This window comes from Trichechus manatus, unplaced genomic scaffold, assembly GCF_000243295.1.
Source record: "Trichechus manatus latirostris isolate Lorelei unplaced genomic scaffold, TriManLat1.0 scaffold00006, whole genome shotgun sequence".
Taxonomy (NCBI): Eukaryota; Metazoa; Chordata; class Mammalia; order Sirenia; family Trichechidae; genus Trichechus; species Trichechus manatus.
The window spans coordinates 2,574,521-2,602,463 of record NW_004443942.1 but is presented as its reverse complement, the minus strand read 5'-3'; the positions used below and the strand labels follow the sequence as shown (position 1 = coordinate 2,602,463).

Sequence of the window (27,943 nt, the reverse complement as noted above, 5' to 3'; positions counted from 1 at the left end):
GAAATGGTTTTATGAACTCTGAGGATTTGTTTTGTAAGTTATAAGGTTTTCCTTATCCTAACTCAGTAACAAAGGGTTTATTCGTATAATAATGCTATAGAACTTTAGTTTGAGAAAATGAATTTGACTATGTACTGAATTCAGATGTTAAGAATAAGAGCATCTGTTTATTCTTAGGACAGACTGATGAACTGTGCAATAAATAATCTTTAGCAAGTAAATTTTAGCAAATTGAAGAGATTTTTTTCTTATCATGCCGTTTCACATTCTTATATACTAAATGTGTGTGTTCCTTCGAGGACTGTTTTATATTGTGCTTTGAGAGTTTGTGATGTTTGTGTGCTATGTTTTAAAATCCATTTCAAATTGGATTCCCTTTCCTTATGCCTAATATATATATACCTGGGTAATAAGGTTGCTTTGAGAATACTTTTGGTTCAGTGATTTTTAGCATTGAGAAGTTACATTCATTAAAAGGCAGTCCAAAGAATTTGCATCCTAACTTTTTTTTTCATAATTAAGTCAAGCTTAAGACTTTGTCTATCCCGGAATAAGAAACTACTTGGAGACTGAGGAAATCAGTTGACTGTCCACATTTATGAAGGATAGCCCAATGACAGTGTAATATAAACAGTTGACAGCAGACTTTCATTAGTTCTCATGTCTCTTTACCCTACTGAACAGTAAAAATAATTGATAAAATATTCCACCCTATGGAGTGTTTTCAAGATATAAGAATGTAATTAGAGAAGTATCTTAGAATCTTAGTGCTGGGAAGGGGATGTCCATTTCCAACGTACATCATCATCATCATATGCACATCATCATACGGAAGCACACGTTTTAGTATCAAAAAGACATAGTATCAAAAGGCATAAAAACCTCCTCAGAGATTTTGATAATCTTGTAGCTGTTTATAGTCTTACCCTGTCATCTTATATCTTTCTAACAAAATATTTATTCCTTACAGGTTAAGAGTACAAAGATTTCCAAGGAATTAATGTTTGTCTGATTTGTGTTCCTTTTAATGCAGTTAGTTGCGCTCTGTTTTTTCAAGTATAGAATGTTTAGCTATATCACCAATATATCACCTTTAGTTTTGTCTACAAACCCAGTAAAAGATGAATATTGTTTCACCAACACAGCACTCAGAAACAAGAGAAAGTCAGGGGGATGTGCTTTCAACTTTGTTTTAATCCAAGATAAAAGTAAAGGCTCAGAACAGGCCTTGACAAGTGCCAGCCCTGGAGCCGTGATTTGTTTTCATGAGACATAGAGCAATGAATGATGTTGATCATTTCAACAATACGGTTTAAAGTAACATAAAGCGAGCCAAAGCCTTTTAGAATAAGTAAGAGGTAACATACCTCCAACTCAGAAACTGTTCTTTTAGAAATGTGGGCCAGTATATAGTTGCCTTTGATTCCAACTGCAAACAGAATTGAAAGTAGGCATTCACTCCCAAAAAGGCCAATTACATACAGCAATGTAATATAAGTACAAAGTGCTATAGAAAAAGATGTCTGAAAAGCTGGCTGTTCAGGTAAAATGCAACAAATGCTGGCTGGGTGGACTAAACTAATACCAAGGGAAAAGGAAGTGATCATGTGTGGCTTTGCTCTTGAACTATAACAGGGCAGAGTTCCATAAAAATGTAAACCAAACCTGTTGCCATCCAGTTGATTCCGACTCATAGCGACCCTATAGGAGAGTAGAACTGCCCCATAGGGTTTCGAGGAGCGGCTGGTGGATTTGAACTGCCAACCTTTTGGTTGTCAGCCAAGCTCTTAACCACTGTGCCACCAGGGCTCCAAAAAGTTAAGATAGCAAAGCTTTCTGGGTCTAGGAAGCTTCAGTTTGAAAAGTTCTGAGTTCTTCTAGTGAATCTCATCCATACTTGAGTCTTAGTAAAAGATAAATGAGCAGTTATTATTTATAGCTTTTCATGATGTCCAATCTTAAAGTAAAAAACAAACATTTGCTTTAAATAGTATTAAATTGAGATAGTTTTAATTTATTAAGCCACTGTCCTGACAAACTTTATTTAATAATTTAAAAAAAATTCTTGGTACAGAAAATGACAATGACAAACTGTATAATACTTATTATGTTAGGGCAAATGTATACAAATGAGGGCTTTTCAAAAATGATGAATTCCTAAGATAAATGGTGAGTTTTCATTCAATTTCATAATCAGTCGTAAGATAGCATATATTTTTGCCTAGTAAAAAGATTTAAGTTCCGTATGCTAAGTTGACTAGTAGAGGGGACAAGCATTATAAGGTTATAGGACAAGACAATCTAAATTCAAATAAGCATTTTCACACACAAAAACAGGGTTCTTCTAACTTTATAATGACTAAAAAGGACTTCCCATGGGCTAAATTTGCCCACAGAAATAGACGGGAATGTCCTTGAGCAGCTTGTTGAGAAATACACATCCTTTAGGAGCACATACACTTTAGAAGTTGCCAAAAGAAATTCATTCAGTTATTCAACATTTATTGAGCACCTACTATGTACCAGGCACTAGTAACAGATGAAGAGTACATGGGTAAAGTTTAGATTGGTCTTAAACACTTCCCTCATAGCATCTGGGACTGCTGTATCTTCTGAAGACGTCTGGGTATTAGATAAGAGAGAAATTCTGCCTTTTAAGAGGAACGTGTCAGGGTGCAGTGTTAAAAAAAAAAAAAAATCTAACATTTGTGAGACCTAATGGAATAGTGGGAAAATGACTGGATGAGGAGTAAAGAAACTTAGTTCTGATCTTATGAGCTGTGTGACCTTAATTCTAAGCAAATTTCAGTTCTCTGGCCTTAACTCTTAATCAGTAAAACGAGACTTAGGCTTCAGTTACAGCATATTAGAGCCAAAAGGGACAGAGATCATCTGTTGTTCTTGTAAGCTGTCTAGTCGCTTCAGTCCATTCCGACTCACAGCGATCCTACAGGACAGAGTAGAACTGCCCCATAGGGTTTTCTAGGCTGTAAATCTTTATGGGATTAGATCACCAGGTCTTTGCTCCTACAGAGCGGCTGGTGGGTTCAAACCTTCAACCTTTCAGTTAGCAGTTGAGTGCTTAACTGTTGTTCCGCCAGGGCTGCTTAGGGATCCTCTAGTCCTGTGCTTTTCAGAGTTTTTCCCCAGGAGTCCTTTGTTCAAATGAAAATATTATCTAGAAGCTCCAATACAAAACTGATGAAAGCAAAGTCACTCTGAAGAAGTAAGGGCAGCACCCAGAAACTCACTCATCCCTTCCCTCCCCAACCCTCAAGTGGTCCGCGTGGCGAGTTCACAGAACACCATTTGAAAACCGCACATATCGTCCAAATCCTTACTTTTTAGATGAGGAAACATTTGGCTTCCTAAATAAAAACGGGGCCTAAATAAAACACTTTAAGAAATACATTTAAAAAAAAAAAAGTTTTCTATTTTAATTTTCTCAAAATAGCCCCTTTATGAAAGGGAGCTTTGAAATGGATTTTAAGGCAGCCAGCCAGAGGCTGAAATGAAAACTACCAACTAGCTTGCAGGGCCTATAGAGGAGTACGTATGGCAGAACACCACACAGGCCTCGTGTCACCTGGCATTTGACCCTGGAAAATCCTGGCCCCAACAATACAAGCACTGGAGGTTTCAAAAGAAATATTTGGAAAACTAGGAACAAGTTCAGACAAGTGCCCAGCAACCTGATCTCCAAGGAGGAAGAGTCATCACTTAGAAATACTAACAGAAGTGGGCATGTTAGAGCTGAAAGTGAAAGTGCAACCAAAAATCACTAGTTTGAAAGTTCTTCAGAGGCATCCTCTCCCTGGAGGAAAGTCCTAGTTTGGTATCTTGACCACTGTTAGTCACAGCTGACTTGAAATTAAACCAAAAAGGTAAAGTGCATGTCCAGTCATGGACCTACTGGATCAGGGCTGTGATCTCTTCTGATTTCATGGCATCGGACAGGAAGCTGAGCTCATTGCATAAGGTCTCGTATCGGAATGCCATCCGGATCTGAGCAACATTTGTCTTTCGAATGTCATTTCCTTCAGGTCCTTCTTTGTAATAATTTTGTCCCAGAAACTTTTGTTTTTCCTGTGGACCAATAAAAATACAAATGAAACCGTATACCTTAGATTCACTTTTTACATCCACATAGGCAACTTTAAAATTAGCCATAGAAAATCAGACTAGTCTCTCTGAGGCAGATCCTCACCCAGGACATTTTTCCCCATAAAAAAATTCATTGCTGTCAAGTCGATTCTGACTCATAGCAACCCTATAGGACAGAGTAGAACTGCTCCATATAGTTTCCAAGGAGTGGCTGGTGGATTCTTACTGCCGACCTTCTGGTTAGCAGCCGAGCTCTTAACTGCTGTGCCACCAGGGCTCCTATGTTTCCCCATAGGTTGTTATAAAATTCCTCCTGTCCCTCATGTCCTCAAGGATGTCACCCTGGCAACCACATTCATTACCCTGGTTCCTGACTACGCTTTCCTTAATCAAAGGGAAAGATAAGGACTGCAAGAGCTGCTGGGGATGGAGAAGGCAAAGTGAATGTGTTAAGACTCTAAGAAATCCCTCCTGAGAGTTGATAAGGGCATAGACAGGTATTTTTTTTTTGTGGGGGGGAGGGGACGGACACCAAGGAACTACATCCATACAAAAAGAATCTTGAGCATTTAACTCTTCTCTGCGCCATCACCCAACAAGAACATCACGTGAGGCAGCCCTCTTCCTGTGCCTGTGACATCACCCAAGGGAGGCTCTCAGGGACACAAGATAACATCTAAAGCAATGGTTCTCAACCCAGGCTCCACATTAGAATCACTGAGTGTCTTAGTTATCTAGTGCTGCTATAACAGAAATAGCACAAGTGTATGGCTTTAATTAACAAATTTATTTTCTCACAGTTTAGGAGGCTAGGAGTCTGAATTCAGAGCGCCGTCTCTAGAGGAAGGCTTCCTCTGTCAGCTCTGGAGAAGATTCTTGTTTCTTCAGCTTCTTCCTGGTTCCTTGGAGATCTCCATGTGTCTTGGCATCTAAATTCATCTCTCTCTCTGCTCACTTGTTTAATCTCTTTTATATCTCAAAAGAGATTGACTCAAGATACACTCTACACTAATCCTGTCTTATTAACATAACAAAGACAACCTATTCCCAAATGGGATTATAACCACAGGCATAGAGGTTAGGATTTACAACACACATTTTGGGGGGACATAATTCAATCCATAACACCTAAGGAGCTTTAAAAAAAAATTACTGATGCCCAAGATACCATCCCTGGCATTTTTTATTCAATTAAGGTACTATTCATTTATTCAAGAAATAATAAGTACCTACTAAGTGCAAAGGACTATTCTAGGTCCTGGGTATATAATACTGAACAAAACAGTCTGTGACCTAAATACAGAGTACAATGTCAGTAGTACTTAATGTAATGAAGAAAAACAGATTGAGGGGAGAGACAGTGAAGGGAAGAGTGTGGATATTTTAGAATGGGTATCAAGAGCGAGAAGGTGACATCTAAGTAGAGATCTGAGAAAGGTAATGGGGTCAAATTTAGGAGGCTTCCAAGGATTCTTCTAGAACATGAGTTTCATTGCAGCAGAGACCCGGTTTGTTTTGTTCATCACTGACCCCCAGTGCCTAGAAAGTGCCTGGCACGCAGTAGGCATTTGCCAGGCATTTGTTAAGAGGATGGGAGGGACAGAGGGCAGTACTGGCACACACCATACCTGATGTGAGAGGCCACTCTGCAGCACACTGTTCCTGGCGATTTCACACAGGTCACACGTGCTCAGCTTCCACACTTGAGCTGCAATTGCATATTCTTCCATAAGTGCTTCCTAGATCCCTCCCCCAAATGTAAATTTATTAGACGATAGAATATTCATTTCAATGCTAAACATATTTCCAAAGCTAGAAACGTTAAGTATATAGCAAAAAAAACACAAAAACAAAAACCCATTGCCTTCGAGTCAATTCCGACTCATAGTGACCCTATAGGAAAGGGTAAAACTTCCCCATAGGGTTTCCAAGGAGTGGCTAGTGGATATTTTCCTTCAATAACTGGCCTCTTGATAATCAGGCAACATAACACCTGTGAGTTGGAGTTGACTTGGCAGCACACAACAACATCTTTGAGTGAAATCTCAGGTTACCAAAGAGATATGAAAAAGAACACGTGCACATTTATTTGTTGGCCTGCAGATGAATGCCTGAGATGTTTGAAGCCCTGAGCCGGGCATCGGGGATGCCAGTCTCTGCCCTCCTGTGACAATCCCTCTTCTCATGCACATACTTAGTACCTGCTCTGTAGTTGCTTTCTCTTTAACACGTCATTTTCTTTAAGACATAAAAGTTAACATGAATAAAATACCACGGGTAGAGATGGAACATTAAAATAAGAATGAGAAATAGTTACGGTATAAGTAGTGAGATAGTATAAACCCCAAAGGATTTGGGTTTGAGCTGTGGTCATGCTTTATCTTCTGGGATATGAAATGATGTGTGTTAATCACCAGCACTCTCATCACCCCTTCCCAACCTCATTGCTTCTGTAACCTGGAGCAGTGGTTCTCAAAGTATGGTTCAAGGATGCCTCAGGATCCCCAGGACCTTTTGAGGGGTCCATAACGGTCTCCCTTTTCCCACTTTATATCTGTGTAAGGTTGGATTTTCTTCATATACTTTGGTGAAAATGTGTATCAAGACAGATTGAATGCAGAAGCAGATATGAGAATCCATCTATCTTCTATTAAACCAGACATTAAAGAGATTTGCAAAATGTAAAACAATGCGATTTCTCAATAATTTTTTTGTTTTGGAAAATATATTTTGCATAAAAATTGCTGGTTATATTAACACTTAATTGATTTAGTAATGTTATTTTTAAATGAGTTAATAAATATTTTTAAATTTCTCAGTTAATTTCTAACACAGTAAGTATCAGTAAATATAAACCACATAAATAAGAACTCTTTGAGGACCTCAGTTTTTAGAGTATAAAGGGATCCTGAGACCAAAAGATTTGAGAATCACTGTCCTAAAAAAAGACTCTGGCTCTTCTATTTTTGCTAATCAGTGGCTGCTCTTATCAACACCATCAAAATGTGCTAAATATACTTATGTATGGTCCCCATGCATGACATCACCTTGCCCTTCCTCTTTTGCCAGAGATCCAAAGTGTAATAATAGTAATAACAACAATAACAATAGTATTATTTAAAGAACAGTAGCTAACATTTTGAATACCTGCTATATGCAGACACTATATTAGACCCTTTGATAGAGTCCGTTTTATCCCCATTTTACAGATAAGGAGGAAAAAGATTCAAAGAGTTCAAGTAACTTGACCAAGGTCACAGGGCTAGGAAGTGTCAAAGTAGGGAAAAATAGAGAAGGTAAAGAAGTGAAATTGCGCCTTCAAGGGTTCAAGGACCCCCAAAGAGAGGGCTCCTGGAAGGAATACTCCCTCACTGGTGGCTTACCTCTCGTCTCACTGGGCCACCAGCCCCATACCCAAAGCAGAATTGACCCATCTGCTCAGGTCCCTGCAGTGGGAAGACAGGCCAGCACTGATGCCTGCTGAGGGCACCATTGCCCCTTCCCCCCAAGTCCTCACCTTCGTGTAGTGGAACTGCATGGGGTCATCGGTGGAGAGAGAAACGTGTAGTCCTTTGTGCAGGAATTCCCTCAGAGGGTTTTTGGAATATTCGAGGAACAGACTATTGTTGCTAAGAGGAGACATCGCAATGGGGATCTGAGCAAGGTAGTAGAGATACTGCAATACCGGACTCTGCAAAAGAACAACCAAATACATGTGACAAATGCCAGAGAAGGAGGGAGGGAAGGGGAAGGGTGAAAAGAGGGAGGAAGGGAGGGAAGAAGCATTCATCAATGGAAAACAGGGTCTGGGCAGTGTTTGTGCAAGTCCTTAACAGAGCCTGAGCTCCTCAAAGCCAGACCTCACCCTCCACCTTCCCCCACCTTGATGTTCTTCTCATTTCTCTCTGGTGACTGCCCTCCTGCCCACTGACTTGCTCACTCCTGGCTCCAAACTGGAGGCACAGACCCTAACTGGGCCCAGCTCAGGGCAGGAAGAGCAGCCATACGGCCCCAGGCTGACCCCACCCACTTACTCAGCTCCCCTCCCCCAGGCGCCAATGGGTCCGTCCAGGAGATGACCCACTTTCATTGTTGTGTTGCTTTGACCCCAAACTTTCAGGTTGAGAATGTAAACACTCCATTTTTTGGAGATGAGCCCTGAAGGGATGGGAAGCAGCCTCCCCACACAGAAGTGTGACATGGGGTTAGACCTCTCCAGGGACCAGGGCAGGAGAGCATTTTAAGCAACATCATTCCTAAGGAAGTGAGCCAGAATACGGAGAAAGCTGAATGCAGAGTTCAGGGTAGCATTATCTACACGAGGGAAAAATTGGATGTAGTCTCTGTGTCCGACAATTGGAGACTGGTTAAGTCGACCATTCACCCAACAGCTTTAGAATGAGGAGGAGAGATTCTAGAATGAGGAGGAAGCGATGTTATACTGCAGCACAGAAAAATGTTTATAATACAACATTAAGGGACAAAGCAAGAACCAAAATTCTGTGTTCATTGTGATAATCCAAAACCAAAGCAAACCCACTACCGTTACAGTGACCCTATAGGACAGACCAGAAACCATAGGGTTTCCAAGGCTGTCATCTTTACAGAAGCTGACTGCCACATCTTTCTCCCACAGATCGGCTGGTGGGTTTGAACCGCCGACCTTTCAGTTAGCAGCTGAGCACTTAACCACTGCGCCACCAGGGCTCCTTATTATGATAATAAGCACATTAAAAATATGCTCTGAAAAAAAACAGAAACGAAGACACCAAAAAGTAACACCGGCTGCTTCTATTAAAGTAATAGCAATAAGATTTTTCTTCCCCCCACTTCTCCATTTTCTAAATTGTAATATGTTTGATTATATTAATTTCATAATTAAAAATGAAACCAAGGTGACTATAGTCAGTCAGCCCAGAAAAAGTTCCTGCCTTCTAGCATCACTGGCTGGAGGTTCCCAGGGGCAGCAGGAGCCATGCGACCCCACTTCTCCCAGGGGAGCCCAGCAGAGCAGGGCAAGCCCCTATGAGGGCCCAGTTATTACCTTCTTGAGGAGCAGTCCGTGGGAAATGTTGTCAGCGGTCAGGAAAGCAGATACCAGGTGGGTGATGGAGCCAGCCTCCCCACAGTGAGGCCGGAACAGGAAAGTGCTCAGGCCTCGTTCCCTGTAGGAGAAGGTAGGCCATGGGTCCACCCTGCCTGGGGTCCCACAGGCATTGGGCCAGTACTCCCAGCTTGGGGGAGACGGTCACCCATGGCAGGGTCAGCACAGCTGACCAGTGCAGCCCAGAAGCTATCCCTCCCAGAACCAAGAGATCTCACCTCTGGGAGATAGAGAGGGGGGTCTAGTGGTAGAAGCTGACCCTCTTCCCATAGCCCCCCTCACCAGACCTTGTAGCCCAGGCCCATAGAACTTCAGACTAGGAAAGGCCATGAGAAGCCATTAAGTCCAACCTCTTTGTTATAATAATGGGTAAACCAAGGCCCAGAGAGTGAAATCATTTGTTCAAGGCCACTGAACAGGTCAGTGGCAGAGCTAGAATTAGAAGGCCCATCTCTGAAAGCCCAGCCCAGGGCTAACCCCACCCCCAATATCAGGCCATCTTCTTTTAATCATGACCCCATTCAAAGCCACCACACCCATAAACTAGTATTGACTTAGGCTGAGCTAGTGAGGCCCCCAAGGCCAGGAGCAGGAGGGATGCTAGACTTTGAAAGCCTTTGGGGACGGGTGGCTCAGTGTCCTGGGCATCCAACTTCTGTCCATGTGTGTCTTGGTGGGAGTCTGTCCATGTAAGATGACTTGAATATAAGCTCCATGAGGGCACAGATTTAGTCTGTTTTGTTCCCTAGCATATAGCCAGTACCTAGAAGAATGCTGTCACATAGCAGGCACAATAATATTTTTTAAATGAATACATGTGTGAACATTGTTGGGTGTGTGATACAATGAGCATGCATGTGTGTTAGCATGTTCCGTGTATGTACAGAGACTGTGCATATATACACATGTATATGTGTTTGGTGAGTATTGTGTATTTGTATGAACATGTATGTACATGGTGGTATGCATCTGCATTGTACACAGGGTACATGTCTGTATTGGCATGCATGTCATAGTGGGCATGCCTGTGAGTGTATGTAATGATACTGATATGTGCCTGTGTGGGGGTGTTGAGAAGTGCCCATGTATTTTGAGGTGTGTGGACACATGGACATATGTGTTGGTTCAAGTGCACATAGACACATGTGTTTGCATATGTGCTAGCACGTGAACACAAGTGTGTGTAAAGGGGCTGGGCTCACCCACCTGCGGAGGTTGTTGAGCACCATGATGTTGGCGTACATGTAATACAGGTAGTAGCTGTAAGGCGGGTTCTGCTCACTGGTCCAGATTTCTGGGCTGGGGCTCTTGTCCGAGAACATGTGGTCGCTGTGCTTGGATTCATCATCCACGCTGTCGAACCCCGTCACCTAGGCAAGAGGAGGCGTCCTGAGCATCAAGCAAAGGCAGAACAGGTCTCCCAGGTCTTAGACCTGAGCTGCCAAATGTCTCTCAGGATGTACCTTAGCTAGGGACCCTCCGGCCTGCCTGAGGCCACATTCCTCCCAGGGCTGGACAATGGGCACAACACCACTCTCTGTCCCTCCAGGGCTTCCAAAGGTACCTAGGAGGCCAGAATGGAGAGTGCCAAGCACCTGTGTGGTAGGGGTGACAGGACCAGAAGAACAGTGATGCAGCCATACCCACCGCCCATCCCTCTGCAGTGCTGAGGAGGAGGCCAGTGCTATAGGATACCCAGCAGCCACTGCCATCAGCAGTAGGGACAAAAAGCTGCGAGGGGAAGGCGACAGGTATTTCCCATGTACCTACTGTAAGTCAGGCCCTGCTTGAAGCACTTTGTACACATGAGCTAATTTAATACCCGGACCATCTCTGTGAGGGAGGGATTGGCCCCGTTTTACAGTGGAGCAAACCAAGGGCCAAGGCAATTAAGGAACTTGCCCAGGTGAGACGACCAGGCTCTAAGGCCAAGTGGGCTCAGCATCTGCATCCCTTTGGGCTGAGAATGAAGAATACCCTAAGGCATGTCCCAGGTATGGCCACCAGAAACTAGCCTGGATGCCTCACAAACAGGCCAACATGTGCCCCTTTCCAGGAGGGCTGCTTGGAAGGCTGTGGTTCCCAGGAGGTAACTTCTCCTAAGTCTTCATTGAGGACTACTTTCTAAGCTGGGAGAGAGGCTCCTTAGGAAACTCCCATCCTTCCACTGCCGTTATACCTCAACTGGAACCCAATTATGCCCCTGGTGGCCCTACTCTGATCATCAGGCTGGCCTGGCTTCCAGAGCCTTCTGGTTGATTCCAGAGATCAAGCCCCCACCAAGAACGTACCCACAGACAACACAGGACACAGCCTCTCAGCCAGCACATGGGACAGTTTTGCTAACACATCTCCCTCCTTTTCCTCACGCACAGCAGCACTTTGAGAAGGGGACTCTGAACACCAGATGGGAGAGAGACTGTCCACCTCACTCCACAACTGGACCAAACTGGGGGGCTCCCAGACCCCAGCCAGGTCTTCCAGCCTAAATGGGCTGTAGAGGCCAGAGGAGCAAGGGACTATGAGCATCTTGGCCAGAATCTTGCCCATCACAGTCATACATGTCAAAGGAAAGGGCCAGGATCCCTGCTACGGCTCTAAGCATGCCCTGGATGGGACTGGAGAGCGGGGAGGGCCTCAAGCTCTGCTCTGTGCTCATTAGCACCGTACTATGAACTATGTCCTAGTTTTTCCACCTTTGGGAGAGGGATGATGTCAGGCCCCTCCTGAGCTTTGGATCCAACTGATGCAGGTCCTTACCACCTTGGTCTCCTACGGGCCTCAAACATAAACCTGTCCAAACCCTAACTCCTCCTCCTCCTCCCCCTAAGCCTGCTCTTCTCCCACTGTTGGCAGTGACCTCTGAAAGGCCCTACATCTACCCTCCTACAAAGCCAAACCCCTGGGAGGCATCTTAGACTCTTCCCTCTTCCTCACCTTCAGTCTTTGCCCAGGTACTGTCAATTGTACCACCCACCCCTTCTTGCCAAGCCCCCTGCTCTGCCCTCAAAGTCCCTGCCCTGCCATCTGCTCAAGGCCACAAGCTGGTAAATTACCACACACCTCACTTTTCTTACTTGGGAGGCAGTGTACTCTAGGGGTTAATGGCACACGCTCTGGAGTCAGCCTGCCTGGATTTGAATTCCAGTTCTGCTACTTTTTAGCTTTGTCACCTCTCTGTTTTAATTTCTTTGTGTGCAAATTGGACAGTACTTCATAGGGTCTGCTTGAGGATTAAATGAGATAATCCACATGCCTAACACGTGACAAGCACATAATTCTGCTTATTATTAATGACAACCAAGTGGTAATAATAACAGGATAATTGTTGGCATAAATGATACCCTGCCATGATGTGTATCACTAGGCCAGGCAGCTAGCACTAGATAGATGTGAGCTCTCACCATTGGTCCAAGCTCCCACCATCTGCCTCCATTGCTGGAACAGGCCCTCTGACTCTCTTCTTGCCCCTTCCGCCAACCTCCAACTACCTCTTGTTCCAGGCCATTCTCCGCACAACAGCCAGAATGATTTTGTCTAAAACATAAATTTGAAGGTGTCCCTCAACTCATTCAAACCCCTTCCTGCCCCTCTACACACACAGCCTCAATCACCCTCCCCCACGCCCCAGGCATCTGGGCTCCTCCCTGCCTCCCTCCCTGTCTGAAGTCACCTAGACCAGGTACCGAGCTCGCCTCTCACTGTCTGCACCCCTCCATTCTAGGCACCCCAAGGATGACCAGCGCCTGCGCCCTCACTCTCTTTTTGCTTAAGTCTCTCCCCTATCCCATCTCTCCCTCTCCCATAACTAACCATATATGCAAGAGAAACATATTTTTCAGGGCTTGTCGAACTTAACCAAACAAGGTGTAAGGACCTTTGTTTGTAAGGGTATAAACAAAAGAGTTGAAATGTCTGCATTTCTAAAGAATGCTGCTTCCTGGGGCAGGATCCAGTCTCCCCAGCCCCACCTGACCAGGAACTGACCCCTCAGCCTCTCCCCCAGGGCTGCCCTTCCCAGCAGGGTGGCATACCTTGCCCCAACACTCTTCCCCCAGGGCTGCCCCTGAGGAGAAGGGGACATCCCTCCCTGGACTCAAGGCTCCATTATTTTAGGAATTCAGTTTCCTGGGGCTGGCAACCCTATGTCTGGGGCACACAGGTGACAGAATATGAGAAGAGAAGCCAGAGTAGGGCAACGAGAAAACGACCCAAACACCCAGAATACTTTCCCTCCCTCCACCACTAGATGACTTGCCTAGGGCACCACCACACTTACATATTTGAGGAAGAGGTGAAGCTCTCTGTGATCTTGAGGGTTGATTGTGGCTTCAAAAAGGGGCAGGAAGATGTTCTCCAGCATCTTCCCAAAGCTTGGCAGCAGCTTCTTTGACCTAAATATATCACTGGGGGATAGTGAAAACTTGCTTATTAGACAGGTTCAACAGCCCCCTTGGCCTGTCTTGATTGGCCTCAGTCACTTTCTCAGACACTCTCACTTAAACACCACTTAAACACTCAGGAGTAGAGTCAGAGGTGAGGCCTGAATGCCTTCTCTCCCTCCAGCTCCCAGCAACTTCCACAATCCTAGGCATTGTTTTGCAAACTCAACACCCATCGACCCCCATCAGAGAACTTTCTCAAACCAGAGGCTATTGTGGGAGTGAGGTGGTAGGATTCAGGCTGACCAAGGTTCTGAGAGATGAGTACTCAAATTTTCCAGTGAGCCAAACTCTGACTCTCAGCTCAGTTCTCCTAACCAACACACCCCAACCTGTCCTGGGTCAATTAGCCCCACATCGGCCAGTCGGCTGGAGAGGACAGTGGTGGACAGCAACCTAGACCACCACCCAGGTCACCTTATACCCCAGGGCTCACCCTAAAGAACAATTCATCCTCACTCCCCAGTGAGAAGAAGGTGGGGCAGAAGTTCCCACCAGGGCTTTGCACATAAATGGTCTTTGAAGGAGTGTAAGTGTCACAAGACCATCCTTGCCAGCCACTCCACGCTGTGGGAAAAACCCTGGGGAGGAGAGGCCTAAGCTGGCACCAGAACAGGCCCCACCCTCACTAGTGCAGACTCAGAGCCCAGGCTGGACAGGCTGGTGTCCCCAGAGGGCAGAGGGCAGCCAGCGGGGCAGCCTCACTTACTAGATCCTGGGCACCTGGATGATCCAGCGCATGTTGGGCGAGTAGACCTTGTGCTGGATGAACCAGCGGGCCAGGTTAGGCCACTCCTTGGGACTGCGGCCATAGATGGAGAGCCGCGGCTCTGAGTACTGGTACTTGCTCTCCTCCAACTCCCGAGCCACCTCCTGGCACCAAGAAGAGGTTGGGTCAGCCCAAGACCATCTCTGCTGCATAGGAGACCCACCCCCAGGTCTCTGCCACCAGCTGTTGCATCCTGCAGCTCCCTCAGCCGCCTGCTCCTGGGCTGGGAAGGCCTCGTCTAAATCCCAGTGCTGCCATGTGAGCATTTGCTCGGCCTCAGCAGAGGCACCTTCCTGGGGAGGAAGGCCTTGGATCTACACCGTCACACTGCAGAGCCAGGTCAGGCATCAGAAAGCATCTCCATGCTGAGCTATACTGCACCCATCTAAGTTTGGGCTGCAAAGAGAGACAGGCAGTGAGCTGGGTATGGGTATCCTTCCTTTCCTCTTCCCTGCAACCGGCACATGCAACAGCAGCAGGGCGGCCATGGAGGAGGGCTCCAGGGAGGGGATAGGAGGCCATACAGGGCCCCACCTTCGGAAGGCAGATACTGACAGGTATGCTAGCCTCCTGCCCCCTGCCCTCTGAAGAGGCCTTGGAAAGGCAGGAGGCTCACTCACCTTGACCATCCGAGCAAAGTACTCTCCTCCCAGGTAGTTTTCAGTTTTCAAATACAGGTCCCGCAGCTCACTGGCGCCCACAGGGTTGTACTTGGAGTTGAACTTGTCAAAGCGATGGAATGTCTGCCGGCCCTGGAGAGAGGAGACCACCAGCCAGATCAACACATTGTTCTGTACTCACCATGCACATCTTCCTCTCCAGGCCTTAACAGATACCTATAGGCCACCATAAAGATGTCTTCTATGTCATTTCTTGCAGGAAGTCTTGGGAATTCCTGAGGGCCAGGACCACATATCCTCTCCCGGTCAGCCTTGGAGCCCTTCTGTGAGGCCCTCTGTGAAGGTGGCTCAAGAGGCCTCAGGCTCCAAGGCACTGTGCTGGGAGCCCAGCCGGCTAGTGAGCAGACAATACCGTACCAGATCATTTAGCACTCAATAATAATGTGTTTCCTGTTACTAATTAGATTTTGTCAAGCACTTTCCCCACATTACCTCATTTGGTGTTTTAATAACTTTGTAAAGTCAGTAAAGCACATGGAACTCATCATTTTATAAAAAATAAAATAACAGTTGCTGTCAAGTTGTTTCCAACTCGCGGAGACCCTGTGTGTGTCAGAGTAGAACTGTGCTCCACAGGGTTTTCAATGGCTGATTTTTTGGAAGTAGATTCCCAGGCCGTTCTTCTGAGGCACCTTTAGGTGGACTCAAATCACCAACTTTTGGGTTAGCAGCCAAAGGCATTAACCTTTTGCACCACCCAGGGAGTCCCATCATTTTACAGGCAAGGAAATAAAAGTTTAGGTGAGTTGCCTAAGGGCAGAAGTGGAATTAGGACTTGGATCTGTCTGCCTCCAAGTCACACTCTCTTTTCCCTTGCCCCAAGGCTGCTCCTGAGCCCTGTTTTTCTCTCGGGCCAAATCACCTTTCAGTCTCCATGGCTAGAAGAAAAAGAGCCACATACAAAGTCAGGCTCACTCCAACCAAATCGTGGCCACGTTTCGTTTCAAAGGACTGAGACCCCAGCCAGGGCTGCTTTCTGCTTGAGGACAGGAGCACACATACCGCATGGACGTCCAGTGAGTCCACGGTGAGGTCATAGGGGTCCATGTGCAGGCTGTCAAACACCTGCCGCAGGGTGATCTTCCTGCCCCACTTCTCAGCCACAGTCCTGTCAGGCTCCGTCTGGTACGTGTGCTTGATGAAGCGCAGCAAGTGCTTCTGGTTCATGCAGGCAGCTGCATGGATGTGTGTGTCCACCTGGAACACAGCGCCCACTGGTCCCTGAGCTGGGCCACCTTCTCTGGCAACAAAGTCAAGATGCCCAAACCCCATTATGGAGCCACAGAGCCTCAGCATATTATGGGCCACAGAGGCAGCCTCTACCAATGCCTGAACCCCATCCCATTTCTCCTCTAGGCTTTCCAACTGGTCTCCCTCCCTCTAGCCTTGTGGCATCAAGAGATCTTTTTAAAATGTAAACTTAATTAGGTCACTCCCCTACTAAAAAATCTTTAGTGGCCCTCATCATCTTCAAGATAAATCCAAGCTCCTTAGCCTGCCTGATTCTATGCTCCCATCACTACAAACCACTTACAGGTGCTCATAGCACCCCACATTCCATACCATGTTATTTTGCCCATGCACTTCCTCTGCCTGGAATTCCTGGTCCTCCCCACCAATCTCATCCACCTGGAAACTTCCTATGACTTCGTTCACTTGGAAGCCAATCCTGATCCCTCAAGTACAACTGATCATTCTTTCCCTTGCATGACCTGGAAGCCTAGCACAGACAATCCCATCCCTATATCATATATGTCTTCCTGATCCACTTTAACATTCTTCTATCTACTCCTTCACTCAAGGACAGGAACCATGTTCAATGCATTTAAGTCTCCAATGCCCACCCCAGAGCCTGATATAAAAGATTAATTGAATGAATAGATGGATGAATGAACAAATGAATATGTGTGGTAGGTTCCAATAGTTTCAATTATATCCACATCTTCATATAACCCTGAGTGCCCACCAAATGCTCCACAAAATCCCACTCTTCCCATTGACCTATCTTGGAATCCCCAGAACATTCCCAAAGCAAACCCTCAAGCAGGGGTGAATGAACAAGGAAAACATCAGAGACCAGCCACCACCACATACTTCCTTGGCTTGGATGGTTACAACTCATCCAAATCTCAGGGCACCCAAACCCAAAAAGCAGCAACTCCGCTGACCCTAAGCCAGGATGTAGGGCCCAAGGCCAAAGATCTTAGAGCAAATCCTAAAAGCAGAAATGCACAGGGAACTTGGACTTCTCCCCACACTCCACAGAAAGGCAGTTCCCTTCCAGAAGGCACTAAAAAGGAATTCACCAGGGTCTCAAAATACCTTGTGGGATTTCACAGGTCTTCTGTATCTTGCATGTTCCTGTGACATCAAGTTGCCTTGGTTTTCCCCTTGCCTTTCTGGCCTCTCCTTTTCAGACTCTTCAGAAGACTCATCCTAAATACCAGACCTTTCAATATAGAAATTTCTTCAGTCCTGGTCCTGGGTCCTCTTGTCCTCTCACTATACATTCTATCCAGAGGTAATCTGATCCATTTCCAGGCCTTTAGTTACCCTTGCCAACAACTACTAAATTTATATCACTAGCCAAAAGCTCCAGAATTGTACATACAACCACCTGCTTGACATCTCCACTTGGATAAGTCAAAGGTACCTCAAGTTTAATATATCAAAAGTTGACTCTCCATCTCTGGCCCCAGCCCATACCTGATGGTCTCCCAGGTTTCCACATCTCAGGAAATGGTATGTCCTGCACCCAGCTGTTCAAGCTGGAAATCTGGGAGTCATCCTTGGCCTACCCCTCTTCCCTCCCCCAACACCCAGTCAGTCCCATAAATTGTACCTTCCAAATAGATCTCAAGTCCCACAATGTTCTCCAACCTCACTGCCACCACAAGCATCTAGGCCTTTAGCTCTCACTCCTGAATTATCACAACGACCTCCTAACTGGTCTTGCCACTCTTTTCTCTTGCTCTCGTCCAGTCCATTTTCCACACACAGAAGCTAGAATGGTTTTATTTTTTTAATACAACTTTATTGTGTTACTAAATAAAACCTGTTGCCATTGAGTCAATTCCGACTCATAGTGACCCTACGGGACAGAGTAGAACTGCCCCATTGGGTTTCCAAGGAATGGCTAGTGGATTCGAACTGCTCACCTTTTGGTTAGCAGCTGAGCTCTTAATCACTGCCCTGTTCTTCATTAATCTTAAGATGAGGGCCCTGCTGAAATGACCTCCCCATACCTCTCATCCTCGTTTTCCCCTTTTTCATTGTGCTCCATTCACAGGACTTCTTTCAGTTGCTTGAATGTGCCACACACTTCCTTTAGCCACTAACCCTAGAGAAATGGAACCCTGGCTAAGCTGAGAGATGACTTGAAGTGAGCATTTAACTTCCCTTCCACGAGCCTAAGGGGCCTAAAGGAGGACCCAGGTGAGGTTGACAGCAGCATCACAGGCCAAGGTACTGCCAGCCATCAGATTGCACTCTGTAGTTACTGCTATGGCCAGTTGGGCACTCCTTCTGGGCTGGGGTGAGGAGGCAAGCTGACCTCAGGCCAGGGAATGCTGTTCATGGCTGGCTGGGCATCTCCAAGTTATGCCAAACCAGATATCTGATCTACAGCCCATGTCACTGGCCACATCATTCACTCCTCAGGGCTCTTCCAACCATTTATTTTGCCACTCTTACCAGAAAGACAGACCACTGGACCTCAGATTAATGAAACAATTCAAAGCACCAAAAATTAAAACATCACCCAAATCACCCAAGACTCAGGCATCTCAGGTATGGAACTGAACTTATGGGGGACACCCAAGAGAAGGTCAGCCTGGCTTAGTTCAGCTGGACACAGCTTCGCTCAACTACCTCAGCATGACTCAGTACATTTTGGTCCTCTGGTTGTGTCTTCCAGCTTACCGATGAAACACTACAGGGGTTTAGCATGTCCTAATCCCCATGAGTCACAAGCTGAAGGACAAAAACAACAGGACAATCCAGGAAGCATCCAAAGTCCAGAATCTCAAAAGTGACTATTTGAGGAACAAGTAAAAGAGGCTGTCATTGGATGTCAATGTTTCAAATCACCAGAAGATCCAAGTTAATTCCCTGCTTTCACCTAAGATCCAAGTCTAAACAAACAGTAGAGTTTCCAAACAGGGGTGGCCAATGCCTGGCACCTAAGCCACCTGACCTTGTCCATACGCATGGCAGACATCAGTAATCAATTACAGTATTCTTTGCACTCAGCTTCAGAAGTAGCCTCAGGAACCACTCTCAATCAGTTGGGTTTAGCACGGAAGATGAAATCTATTTGCTCTCCCTAACATGACTTAAAACAAAGTGGAAAATGTCTACTCCTACCCAAGCCCCAAGCAGCAAACACACTCAGCCTTTGTTCTCAGCTCTGAGCAGAAAACAAGTGTCCTATTGGTATAGTCTTGCTGGTTGGGCCTCAAGGTGTCATGACCCATTACCTGCTATGATGATGTAGATCATTCAACAAATAACAACCACATAGACCCGTGGCCATGCCACATCTCCTGCCCTCAAAGCATAGCACTGACCTGCCCCAGTGATACTGGCAGCCACGTTGGACACATGGAGGCAGCCCTTCCAGCCCATTTGGATTTTAGGAAGCCAGTTGTCCCACCACAGTACAGGCTTTGAAGGTAAGTGAAGCAGGCAGCACCCAGCAGGTAGGCCTCATCCTTACCCAGGAGAGGCAGACACAGGACTGGATCAGAGCAGACCCAGGACCATGTTTATAGACTGATGGAGGTCACTCGGGTCACAGCACAGGCAGGCATCAAGGCCCTCTCTGTACAGAAAGTACATTTATGCCAGAGTAACAGGGAACCCCAAGGAAAGGCATCATGAGACATCAGAATCCCACATCAGGATTCTCTGCCACTTCCCGGCCAGAGAGCAGATGATTGGTCCAGGCACACATGTTGGGTTCCCACCTCAAAAGTGGGAGTCTGAGCCAGTGTAGTAAGTGAGGACAGGTCCTCCTCAGGAGGTAGGAAGCAGTCAGCCACATAGCCTTACATACGAGGGGGGCAGGCTGCACAAGGCTGGGAGAGGACTTTCCTTGTACACCCATTTGGGCATGTGCTGGGCATGTAAGGTGCATTCTGGGCAGGGCTGAAAGGAGATCACGTAGTGACTGAGGCACCTACCTGATTGAAAACCTAACTAAGGCTCACAGAGAGGGAACAAATGATGTTTGAAGGTTAAAATTTCCAGGCTGTCCAGGTAGGTAGTAGTATCTACCTGGAAATTCCTAGGACACTTTTCCAGGCCTCTCATAGCCCAAGAGCTGAAGCCAAACTCTCATTTCTTAACACTCTTGATCCCATCCAAGTGGGAGTCCATTTCAGACTCTATGGTGCTCAACAGATGTGAGGGCACCTGGAAGGGGATTCCTTCTAGGTTGCTGAGTGCTCCCAGCCAGGAGGTCAGGGAGACCTGAGCTGGTCTTTCCCAGAGGGGCCACATCCTCCTTTGGCCCATGTTCCCTTATCAAAAGCTGACCCAAGGGAGGGGTGGTCCTCAAGAGGTCCCAGCTGGGACAGATGCCCCTATAAAGATGACAACCCCACGGTGACTCAGCTCCAGATAAAACCTAATCCTCATCCTTCCCCTATCATCTTCTCCCCAGCTCATTACCATACCCCAGCCAACCCCCCTGCTTCTCTGAGAAACCCCTGGGCCCCCGCATGACATGGAACCTACACACATCTCTATTGCCTCACTCTCCCACAACCTGCCACTCGGCTCCCTCCCTCCCCCATCCTGAGCTCCAGCCACACTGCACTGCTTTCAGCCATTCAAAGCACCACTATGTTCTCTCCCAGCCCCACTCTCTCCCCCTTGATATTTGCATATGCTGTTCCCTCTGCCTGGAATGCCATCAGTTCCATACCCCTACCTCACCCTCTGCCTGGCTAACTCCTACTCACACTTCAAGTCAGCTCATTCTGGCCTCTTCCTGGAAGCCATCTGTGTCACCACACTTATCATACTAATAGTGACAGGATAGGAACTTCTTGCAGACAGGAACTGACTCTTGCTCACTTTCAAATGACCTGATCCTGGCACTGTATATTAAGTTAATGGAAGAAAAAGGAAAAGCTGGAGGCCACATTCATTTAGCACACACACCTGCCACTGCAGGCTGAGGGTGCCAGGAGCCCAGGCCAAGAAATAAGAGCACATCAGATCCTAAAGGAAGCTAAACCGCAAGTCCCAAGTTCAAAGTGGTCTTAAAGCTTTTCCTCACCATGATAAATTTAAAATATGTCCCCTACCTTAAGAGTAGCCTGGCCTCAAATTTCATGACCGATTAATAGGCCACACCCTATTTACCAAGGAAGAGGGCACATAATAACAAGGTACACGAGATGGACAAAGGTTTCCATGGAGAGTGATACCAAGCACTGTCTGAGCCCCTGCCTGAGACAAAGGAATGCATCTCTCCAGTCTTCCTTCTGTACAACACATTACACCTCCCTCAGCCAGAGGCCCTGATCTTATCACAGGGGACTAGCTCCCAGAGGGTCTCAGGGCATCCCAGAGGGCTGGGAGAGGGCCATGGCAGGGCTGGCTCTGAACACTGGCCTGCTAACGCACCTTTCTCACGTTATAGAAGTCTCGGTGGGGGTTACTCTTCAACTCTTTGAATTCGGACATTTCATTTAACATCTCATGAAGGCTGAACTTGGATTCCAAAAAGTTCAGTCGCCGGTGACAATATGTTTTCCTGCAGGTTGAGGGAGGGGGAAAAACCACAGGTGAGGAGAAGTTGCAATCAAGCTCTCCAGTTTGGAGACCTCCAGTGTCTGCAGGGATAGACCCCGTGGTGGAAAGGCCAGGGCTCCCACAGGATGGGGGCCAGGGACGGGGCAGGAGGTTTCTAGCTTTCTACAGACTCAGCTGATTGTTTAATAAAGTGAGTAAAGTGTCAAAATATGGGGCAGTAGAGAGCACACTTTGGAACCTGATATAGGTTCTTCCATTTCTAGCTTTATGTGCTTAGGCTTTCCATGAATAAACATGGAGATGGTAGTGCCCAAGGTTGAAGTGAGGTTAAACTGGCTTACGTGTGTGAAAGGGCCAACTCTGGGAATAATGAATGCTCAGTAAGTCTCCCTCCTTCCTCCCTTCCTTCCTTCTTTCCTCCCACCTATCTTAAAAACAATCAGTTGCTGTTGAGTCAATTCCAACTCACAGTGGCCTCGTGTCTGTCAGAGGAGAACTGTGATCCATAGGGTTTTCAATGGCTGATTTTTCAGAAGTAGATCTCCAGGCCTTCCTTTGGAGGTGCCTCTGGGTAAATTCAAACCTCCAACCTTTCTGTTAGCAGCCGAGCACATTAACTATTTGCCCACCCAGGAATCCCATCTGTCCTCGACCACCTTTAATTCCTTGAAAGGAGTTTAACTTCTGCCCAGATCAGTAATACAGTCAAACTATAAGGCATGACCTGTCCACCTTGGAGTGAAGGGGTACCCGCCTCCTGACAAATGGCCACACCCCAAATCCCAAGACCTGAGGACCTCTCAACTTGGATAAGAGGAGGATGTTTTGCATCATAGGCAGATTAGGAATGCACGGATGTTTGCTACTAGGACAGAACTCTCTGTAAGGACCCATGGCCCCAGATTCTCAGGAACTTAGGCACAGGGAGAGGTTTTCTCAGCTGCCCGTGGCCAACTTCCCAGGTGCCCAGCCACATCCCCACATCTACACCACAGGGAACCTTCAGCCACAGTTCATGCCATCCCTCTTCCCTGTGCCCCTCAAACAAACAGCTGCTCTCTTCACATTCCATCACCTGGACTTTTATAAAAAGCGGCTGCTGATGCTGTCAACAGCGCAATCACCTGTCGGCCAAGATAAGCCCCGGAGAGGAACGCCACGGAATTTCAGGGTCGGAAGGGACTCTAAACGTCATTTCACCAGTCTCTCCCCAGGCAGGACTCTCCTCACCAACCTCCCAGGCAGAAAAGCCACTGCTCAAACACCTCTTGGAATGGCCAGTTCCCTCCATCTTCCCCTCCCTCCCAAGGCTTTCCCTAAAGCCCCTCCTCACATTGGCTGGGTGCCTCCTGGGAACTGGCCCTCTCTGCCAGGTCTTAGTTATGGCCTGCAATCAGTGAGGACCAAGAGCCAGATGCCCAGTTCGCCTCATATCCCACCCTGCCTCTCTTGGAGACTGGCACTGCACCCATTCCAACCCAAACCCAAACGGCAGGAGCAAGAGAGAAGCTCCTCAGCCATGACCGGCACCCTCTCCTTCCCCCAGTTACCAGTGGCTGTGTAGTCAATTGCTACTCATGGCGACCCTAAGGGTGTCAGAGTAGGACTGTGCTCCAAAGGGTGCTCAGTGGCTGATTCTTCAGAAGTAGATCACCAGGCCTTTCTTCCACAGCACCTTTCAGTTAGCAGCTGAGCACATTAACCATTGCACCACTCAGGGACGCCTCTTTTCCCCACGATCCCTCACTTCCGCTGGGGCACTCCCAGCGCAGCTGCTCTGAGGCTCTCAGGGTCAGGACATGCTGAATCTCCATTGCTGAGTAGCTTCAGTGCTCATCAAGAAAGAGAGGGGCCAGATTCAGGAAGACAACTGCCTGGCAAGTTATCACAAGCCAAGCTCACGAAGCAACATGGGGGTCATGGCACAAAGTCCCCAGTCTCCCTGCCACTCTCCCCTCTAGAAACATGGGAAACCCAAGACATAAGCAACAGTCTTCATCATTTCTCTACCATCTACAGTAGTGCCCTGGGCTGGTTAACTCTTTGCAAGACCGCTGTCCTGCCTGGGGAGAGAGCAACTGCCATTTTAAGGCGCACAGGGGCCACCAGCAAACAGAAGTTGCACACTTGTGTGCTAAATATACAGGTAGTACCAACTCCAAAAATATGCCAGCTTATCTGTCTTACCTACTCTTCCCTGTGCTGATAGATGGCAGTTGCTGAAAAATAGCAAGCTGCCCAGGAGGCTCCGAGAGAGACAATGACAGGAAATTGTTGCAGAAACCCACAAAGCCCTGGGGAAAGGGGAGACCACTCTTTCTGGGATGGTTTAAGTGCAGGAAAGCCTGCAGAACAGGGGTGACCTATCTGGCCTTTCCCAGCCCCTTCCAACAGACTAGCACCCATGCAAAGAGAGGCAGACTCAGGGAAGCTGGCTTACGTTGGGCCATCAGTGATGAGAGCCAGGATGTGGCTCATGTCCACCGTGTAGGTCTCTAGGTCGGGGTAGGGCAGGCTGTGGGGCTCCTGGCGCTGCAGCATCTTCTTGTTATCATACACGAAGAAGATGCCCCCCTGCATGTGGACCAAGTAGCCTAGGTTGGGAGGTGCATCATCCAGGCAGTAAGGGTCTTCCTGGGGCTGTGGGGGAGGGTGGAAGTCTGCAAAACAGAATTGAGTGATGGCAAAGTGCCCTTGACCTCATGAGCTCAAATGAGCTCAAAAGTCACATTCTCAGCGAGGCCTGTCCTGACCACCCTCTCTAAAACTCAACCACCCGTCACTGATCAACATTCAATATCACCCTTCTTGGCTTTACTTCTTCTCCTTAGCAGTAAACACTAGGTAAAATAATTTTACTTATTCATTTTGTGCATTACACGTCTTCCCTACTCAAATAGAAGCTTCATGTGCACAGAGATTTGGGATTGTTGTGTTCACTGCTGTATCCCCACTGCCTACAACCGCCCCTGGCACTAGACTAGTACCGGGCACATGGCTGGCACTTCAATGATTTTTTTGTTTTTAATTTAATTGAAATGGGCTTCAGCTTCCAGGGTGCTTCATGGCCCTCAGAGATGTTAAAAATGGCAGTTGTATCTTCTCCCAGTAAGAGAACAGATAGCACCTGGGACTGCCCAGTGGGAAAAATTGTCCCTGTCCTCCCACATCTTCCGAAGCCCCAGGCAGCCAAGGGGCTAGATGAGAACCCTGCCCCTCTTCAGCACCAGATGGGCATGAAATAGGGGACATCTCTCCTACAAAGCAGGGAATGCTAATGACAGAGCAGTATGCTCCCCACAGCTGCGGGCTGAGCTAGCCCACAGGAGGCGGAAAACGTCTGCTCACTATTTCCCAGCTGTGAGACTTTGGGCCAACCATACTACCTCTCTGATCCTGTGTCCTCATCCAAAGATAATGCCCCTGCCTTACAGGGCTTGTGTGAGGAGTATAATGTGTGTGCAGGAAAATGCTTTGAAAACAGTAAGGCCCTACACATAAATTATAGGGTATTATTCTTATTACAAGAAGCCATGGTGGCCCAGTGGTTAAGCACTAGTCTGCTAACCAAAAGATTGGCAGTTCCAACCCACCAGCCGCTTCATGGGAGAAAGATGTCGCAGTCTGCTTCTGTAAAGATTTACAGCCTTAGAAACCCTATGGGGCAGTTCTACTCTGTCCTTTAGGGTTGGATATGAGTCGGAATCGACTTGATGGCGATGGGTTTGGTTTTTGTTTATTCTTATTACTATCATAATAAGTTTTCTTGATAAGTTCTGTCTCTGGCCAAGGAACGAGTTGATGCTAAACAGCAATAGAACTGGGGGCTTCAACTCTGCAGATCAGCCAACCCCACACAGAATCCAGCCGCCAAGCTGCCAGCCCAGGCTGGAGGAAACCCTGGGATTCTCATCAAAGGAAGCAGCCAAGGCGGATGACCTGCCTGGGCATCCTCCATTAGTGCTCAGAATAGACTGCCAATAAGAGCAGATGTGAGGAGTCATGGCAGAGTCAAACAGCACAGAACTGGGCACTGATGTCCCCCTAGAAGGTACGGCCACAGGCCAGCTCAGTAGTCCCTCGTATGTGCCAGTGGCCATGTAGGAGGGCCTGTGAGATGTAGATAGAATTACAAAGGACTGAGTGAAGCCTCAATCTGAACTCTTGGAGGTTGTTCCACCTCAACACACTCATGCCCAGGGACCCAGGTGGTAACAGATGCTCAAAGTCCAGGCCTCGGAGCTTCAAGGAAGCTGGAGACAAGAGGATAACTTGGCACTACCCAACTATACCCAGGCACAGCCAGGGTCCCAGGCATTGGCACAGATCGCCAGGCTCCCATCAGCTCCCCTCCACCAATTTCCCTGTTGCCCTCATTATATTACTTACCCTACAGCCTCTACTGCTCCTAGGTCCTTCACAGGCCAAATGGACTCTGCCAGGAAACCATCCCTGCCCTCTCTGATCTCCCCTCCCTGAGCTCCACAGCATAAAAGCAGCTATCATGTACTGAACACTCACTAGATGCCAGAACCGCACTAAGAACTTCACATGCATTCTCTCATTTAATTGCCAGAACAGGCCCACCAAACCAAACCCATTGCCGTCGAGTCGATTCCAACTCATAGTGGCTCCACAGAACAAAGTAGATCTGCCCCATAGGATTTCCAAGGCTATAATCTTTAAGGGAGCAGACTGCCACATCTTTCTCCTGCAGAGCAGCTGGTGGGTTGTTTGAACCACCAACCTTTCGATTAGCAGCCAAGCGCTTAACCACTGCACCACCAGGGCTCTGCAACAGGCCCAGGGGATAGATATTATTAGTATTCCCACTTTACAAATTGAGACACTGAGGTTTAGAGAAACATCTTGCCTAAGGTCCCAAGAAAGTGACAGAGCCAAAATCTTAATGCAGGTATGTTTTACTCTAGAGCCTACTTCCCTGTTCCTGGAACATGCCTTTTGACCTACTCCCCACCCTACCCCACCACCAATTCAGCATTTACTGTCTCATTGTGTTGTTTTAATATTCCACATGAGACTGTTTTGTCTCCCTGGTAGATTCCCCGAGATCAGAGAGACTACCTTTCATCTCGCTCTCTCTTAACTTTTACAGCTAAGCTGCATACAGGGCTAGGCTCACATTGCACAATAAGCCAATCCTTGGGGAAACCAATAAACATGAGAAGCCAATACCAGGGTCCTGCCTTTAAAACACCATCTGGGGGAAATGCATCCAGCCAGCACAGTCCTGACCAACCTCTGGGTCATGCCTACATTTGGGACCCCACCTCCAGCCACAGCACCGTACCTGGGAGGCCCTCTTCCGGAGGGGCAGTGTCAGCTCGCCCATGACCCAGGTACTGAGCCGTGGTCCTCGGGAAGCGGTGGTAGGCGAGCCGTGCATACTTCTCCCGGATCATCAGGGCCTTGGCCAGGCTCTTGGCGGCCTGCTCATAGTCCTCTACAGTGATCTGCAGGAGGGAGGTGTGCAGAAAACAGTTAACAACACGGGTCTGAGACTGATCTCCTTAAAAAGGCCTATTGCAAGGTGGACCCTTGCCAGGCATCTGGGAACTTGGATTTTATGAGGGTTCCCACCATTCCTAACTGATAAGAGGGGCTCACTGTGCCTAAACTGTTTGTACAAATGAGATGGTGTATGCAGAACACCTGCTTTCCTTCTGGGAGTCCAGAATTTTGGTAGGTGCTAGGCAGAGCGTGCCTACATGACCAGTCCCCAATAAAAACCCGGGTGCTGAGTCTCTAATGAGTATCCCTGGCAGATAATACTTTACACATGTTGTCACAATTTGATGCTGGAGGAATTTAGTGCAACCTGTGTGACTCCACTGGAGAGGACTCTTCAAAACGCACCCCTGGCTTCCTCTGAACTTCACCCCTTTCCCTTTGCTAGTTTTCACTGTAATAAATAATAGCCATCAGTAAAACTATATGCCAAGGCCAGTGAGTCCTCCCAGCAAATCTAGGGGGTGATCTCTGGGACCCCTGACACAGGAAGAAAGTTAGGGCAGCTTGGAGGGGAGCAGGGACTCCAGTCTGCACACTCATGCTGCCA

The 27,943-nt window shown here is 47.3% G+C and overlaps 1 protein-coding gene across 4 annotated transcripts; it reads right to left on the bottom strand.

Annotated features, from left to right (window-relative positions):
- Positions 1-1,389: 1,389 nt before the first annotated feature.
- On the bottom strand, positions 1,390-27,903 carry AMPD3 (adenosine monophosphate deaminase 3). 4 transcript variants are annotated; one of them, XM_023737192.1, is made up of 13 exons: positions 27,176-27,903; positions 24,305-24,524; positions 21,736-21,865; positions 16,102-16,296; positions 15,040-15,171; positions 14,360-14,523; positions 13,488-13,614; positions 10,415-10,578; positions 9,149-9,269; positions 7,622-7,795; positions 5,733-5,843; positions 3,914-4,086; positions 1,390-1,429 (listed from the first exon to the last, which is right to left on the bottom strand). In XM_023737192.1, the coding sequence occupies exons 1-13, from the start codon at positions 27,285-27,287 to the stop codon at positions 1,390-1,392; spliced, it is 1,863 nt and encodes a 620-aa protein (XP_023592960.1). In that variant the 5' UTR covers positions 27,288-27,903. The 4 variants fall into 4 exon arrangements, 3 of the variants coding, with proteins under 3 accessions (XP_023592960.1, XP_023592966.1, XP_023592965.1); XM_023737198.1 differs by lacking the exons at positions 24,305-24,524; positions 27,176-27,903 and adding an exon at positions 22,334-22,386; XM_023737197.1 differs by lacking the exon at positions 1,390-1,429 and having other exon boundaries at positions 2,684-4,086.
- Positions 27,904-27,943: the final 40 nt, after the last annotated feature.

What these genes read in the sequence shown, in the direction of transcription:
- AMPD3 (XM_023737192.1), bottom strand. Translation starts at nt 27,287, where the DNA reads ATGATCCGGGAGAAGTATGCACGGCTCGCCTACCACCGCTTCCCGAGG. An exon ending in ACTCACTGGACGTCCATGCG is followed by an intron (nt 15,172 to 16,101) that starts GTATGTGTGCTC and finishes TCCTCTCTCCAG; the next exon opens with GGCCGGCAGACATTCCATCG. An exon ending in TTCACCTCTTCCTCAAATAT is followed by an intron (nt 10,579 to 13,487) that starts GTAAGTGTGGTG and finishes CCTCTTGCCTAG; the next exon opens with GTGACGGGGTTCGACAGCGT.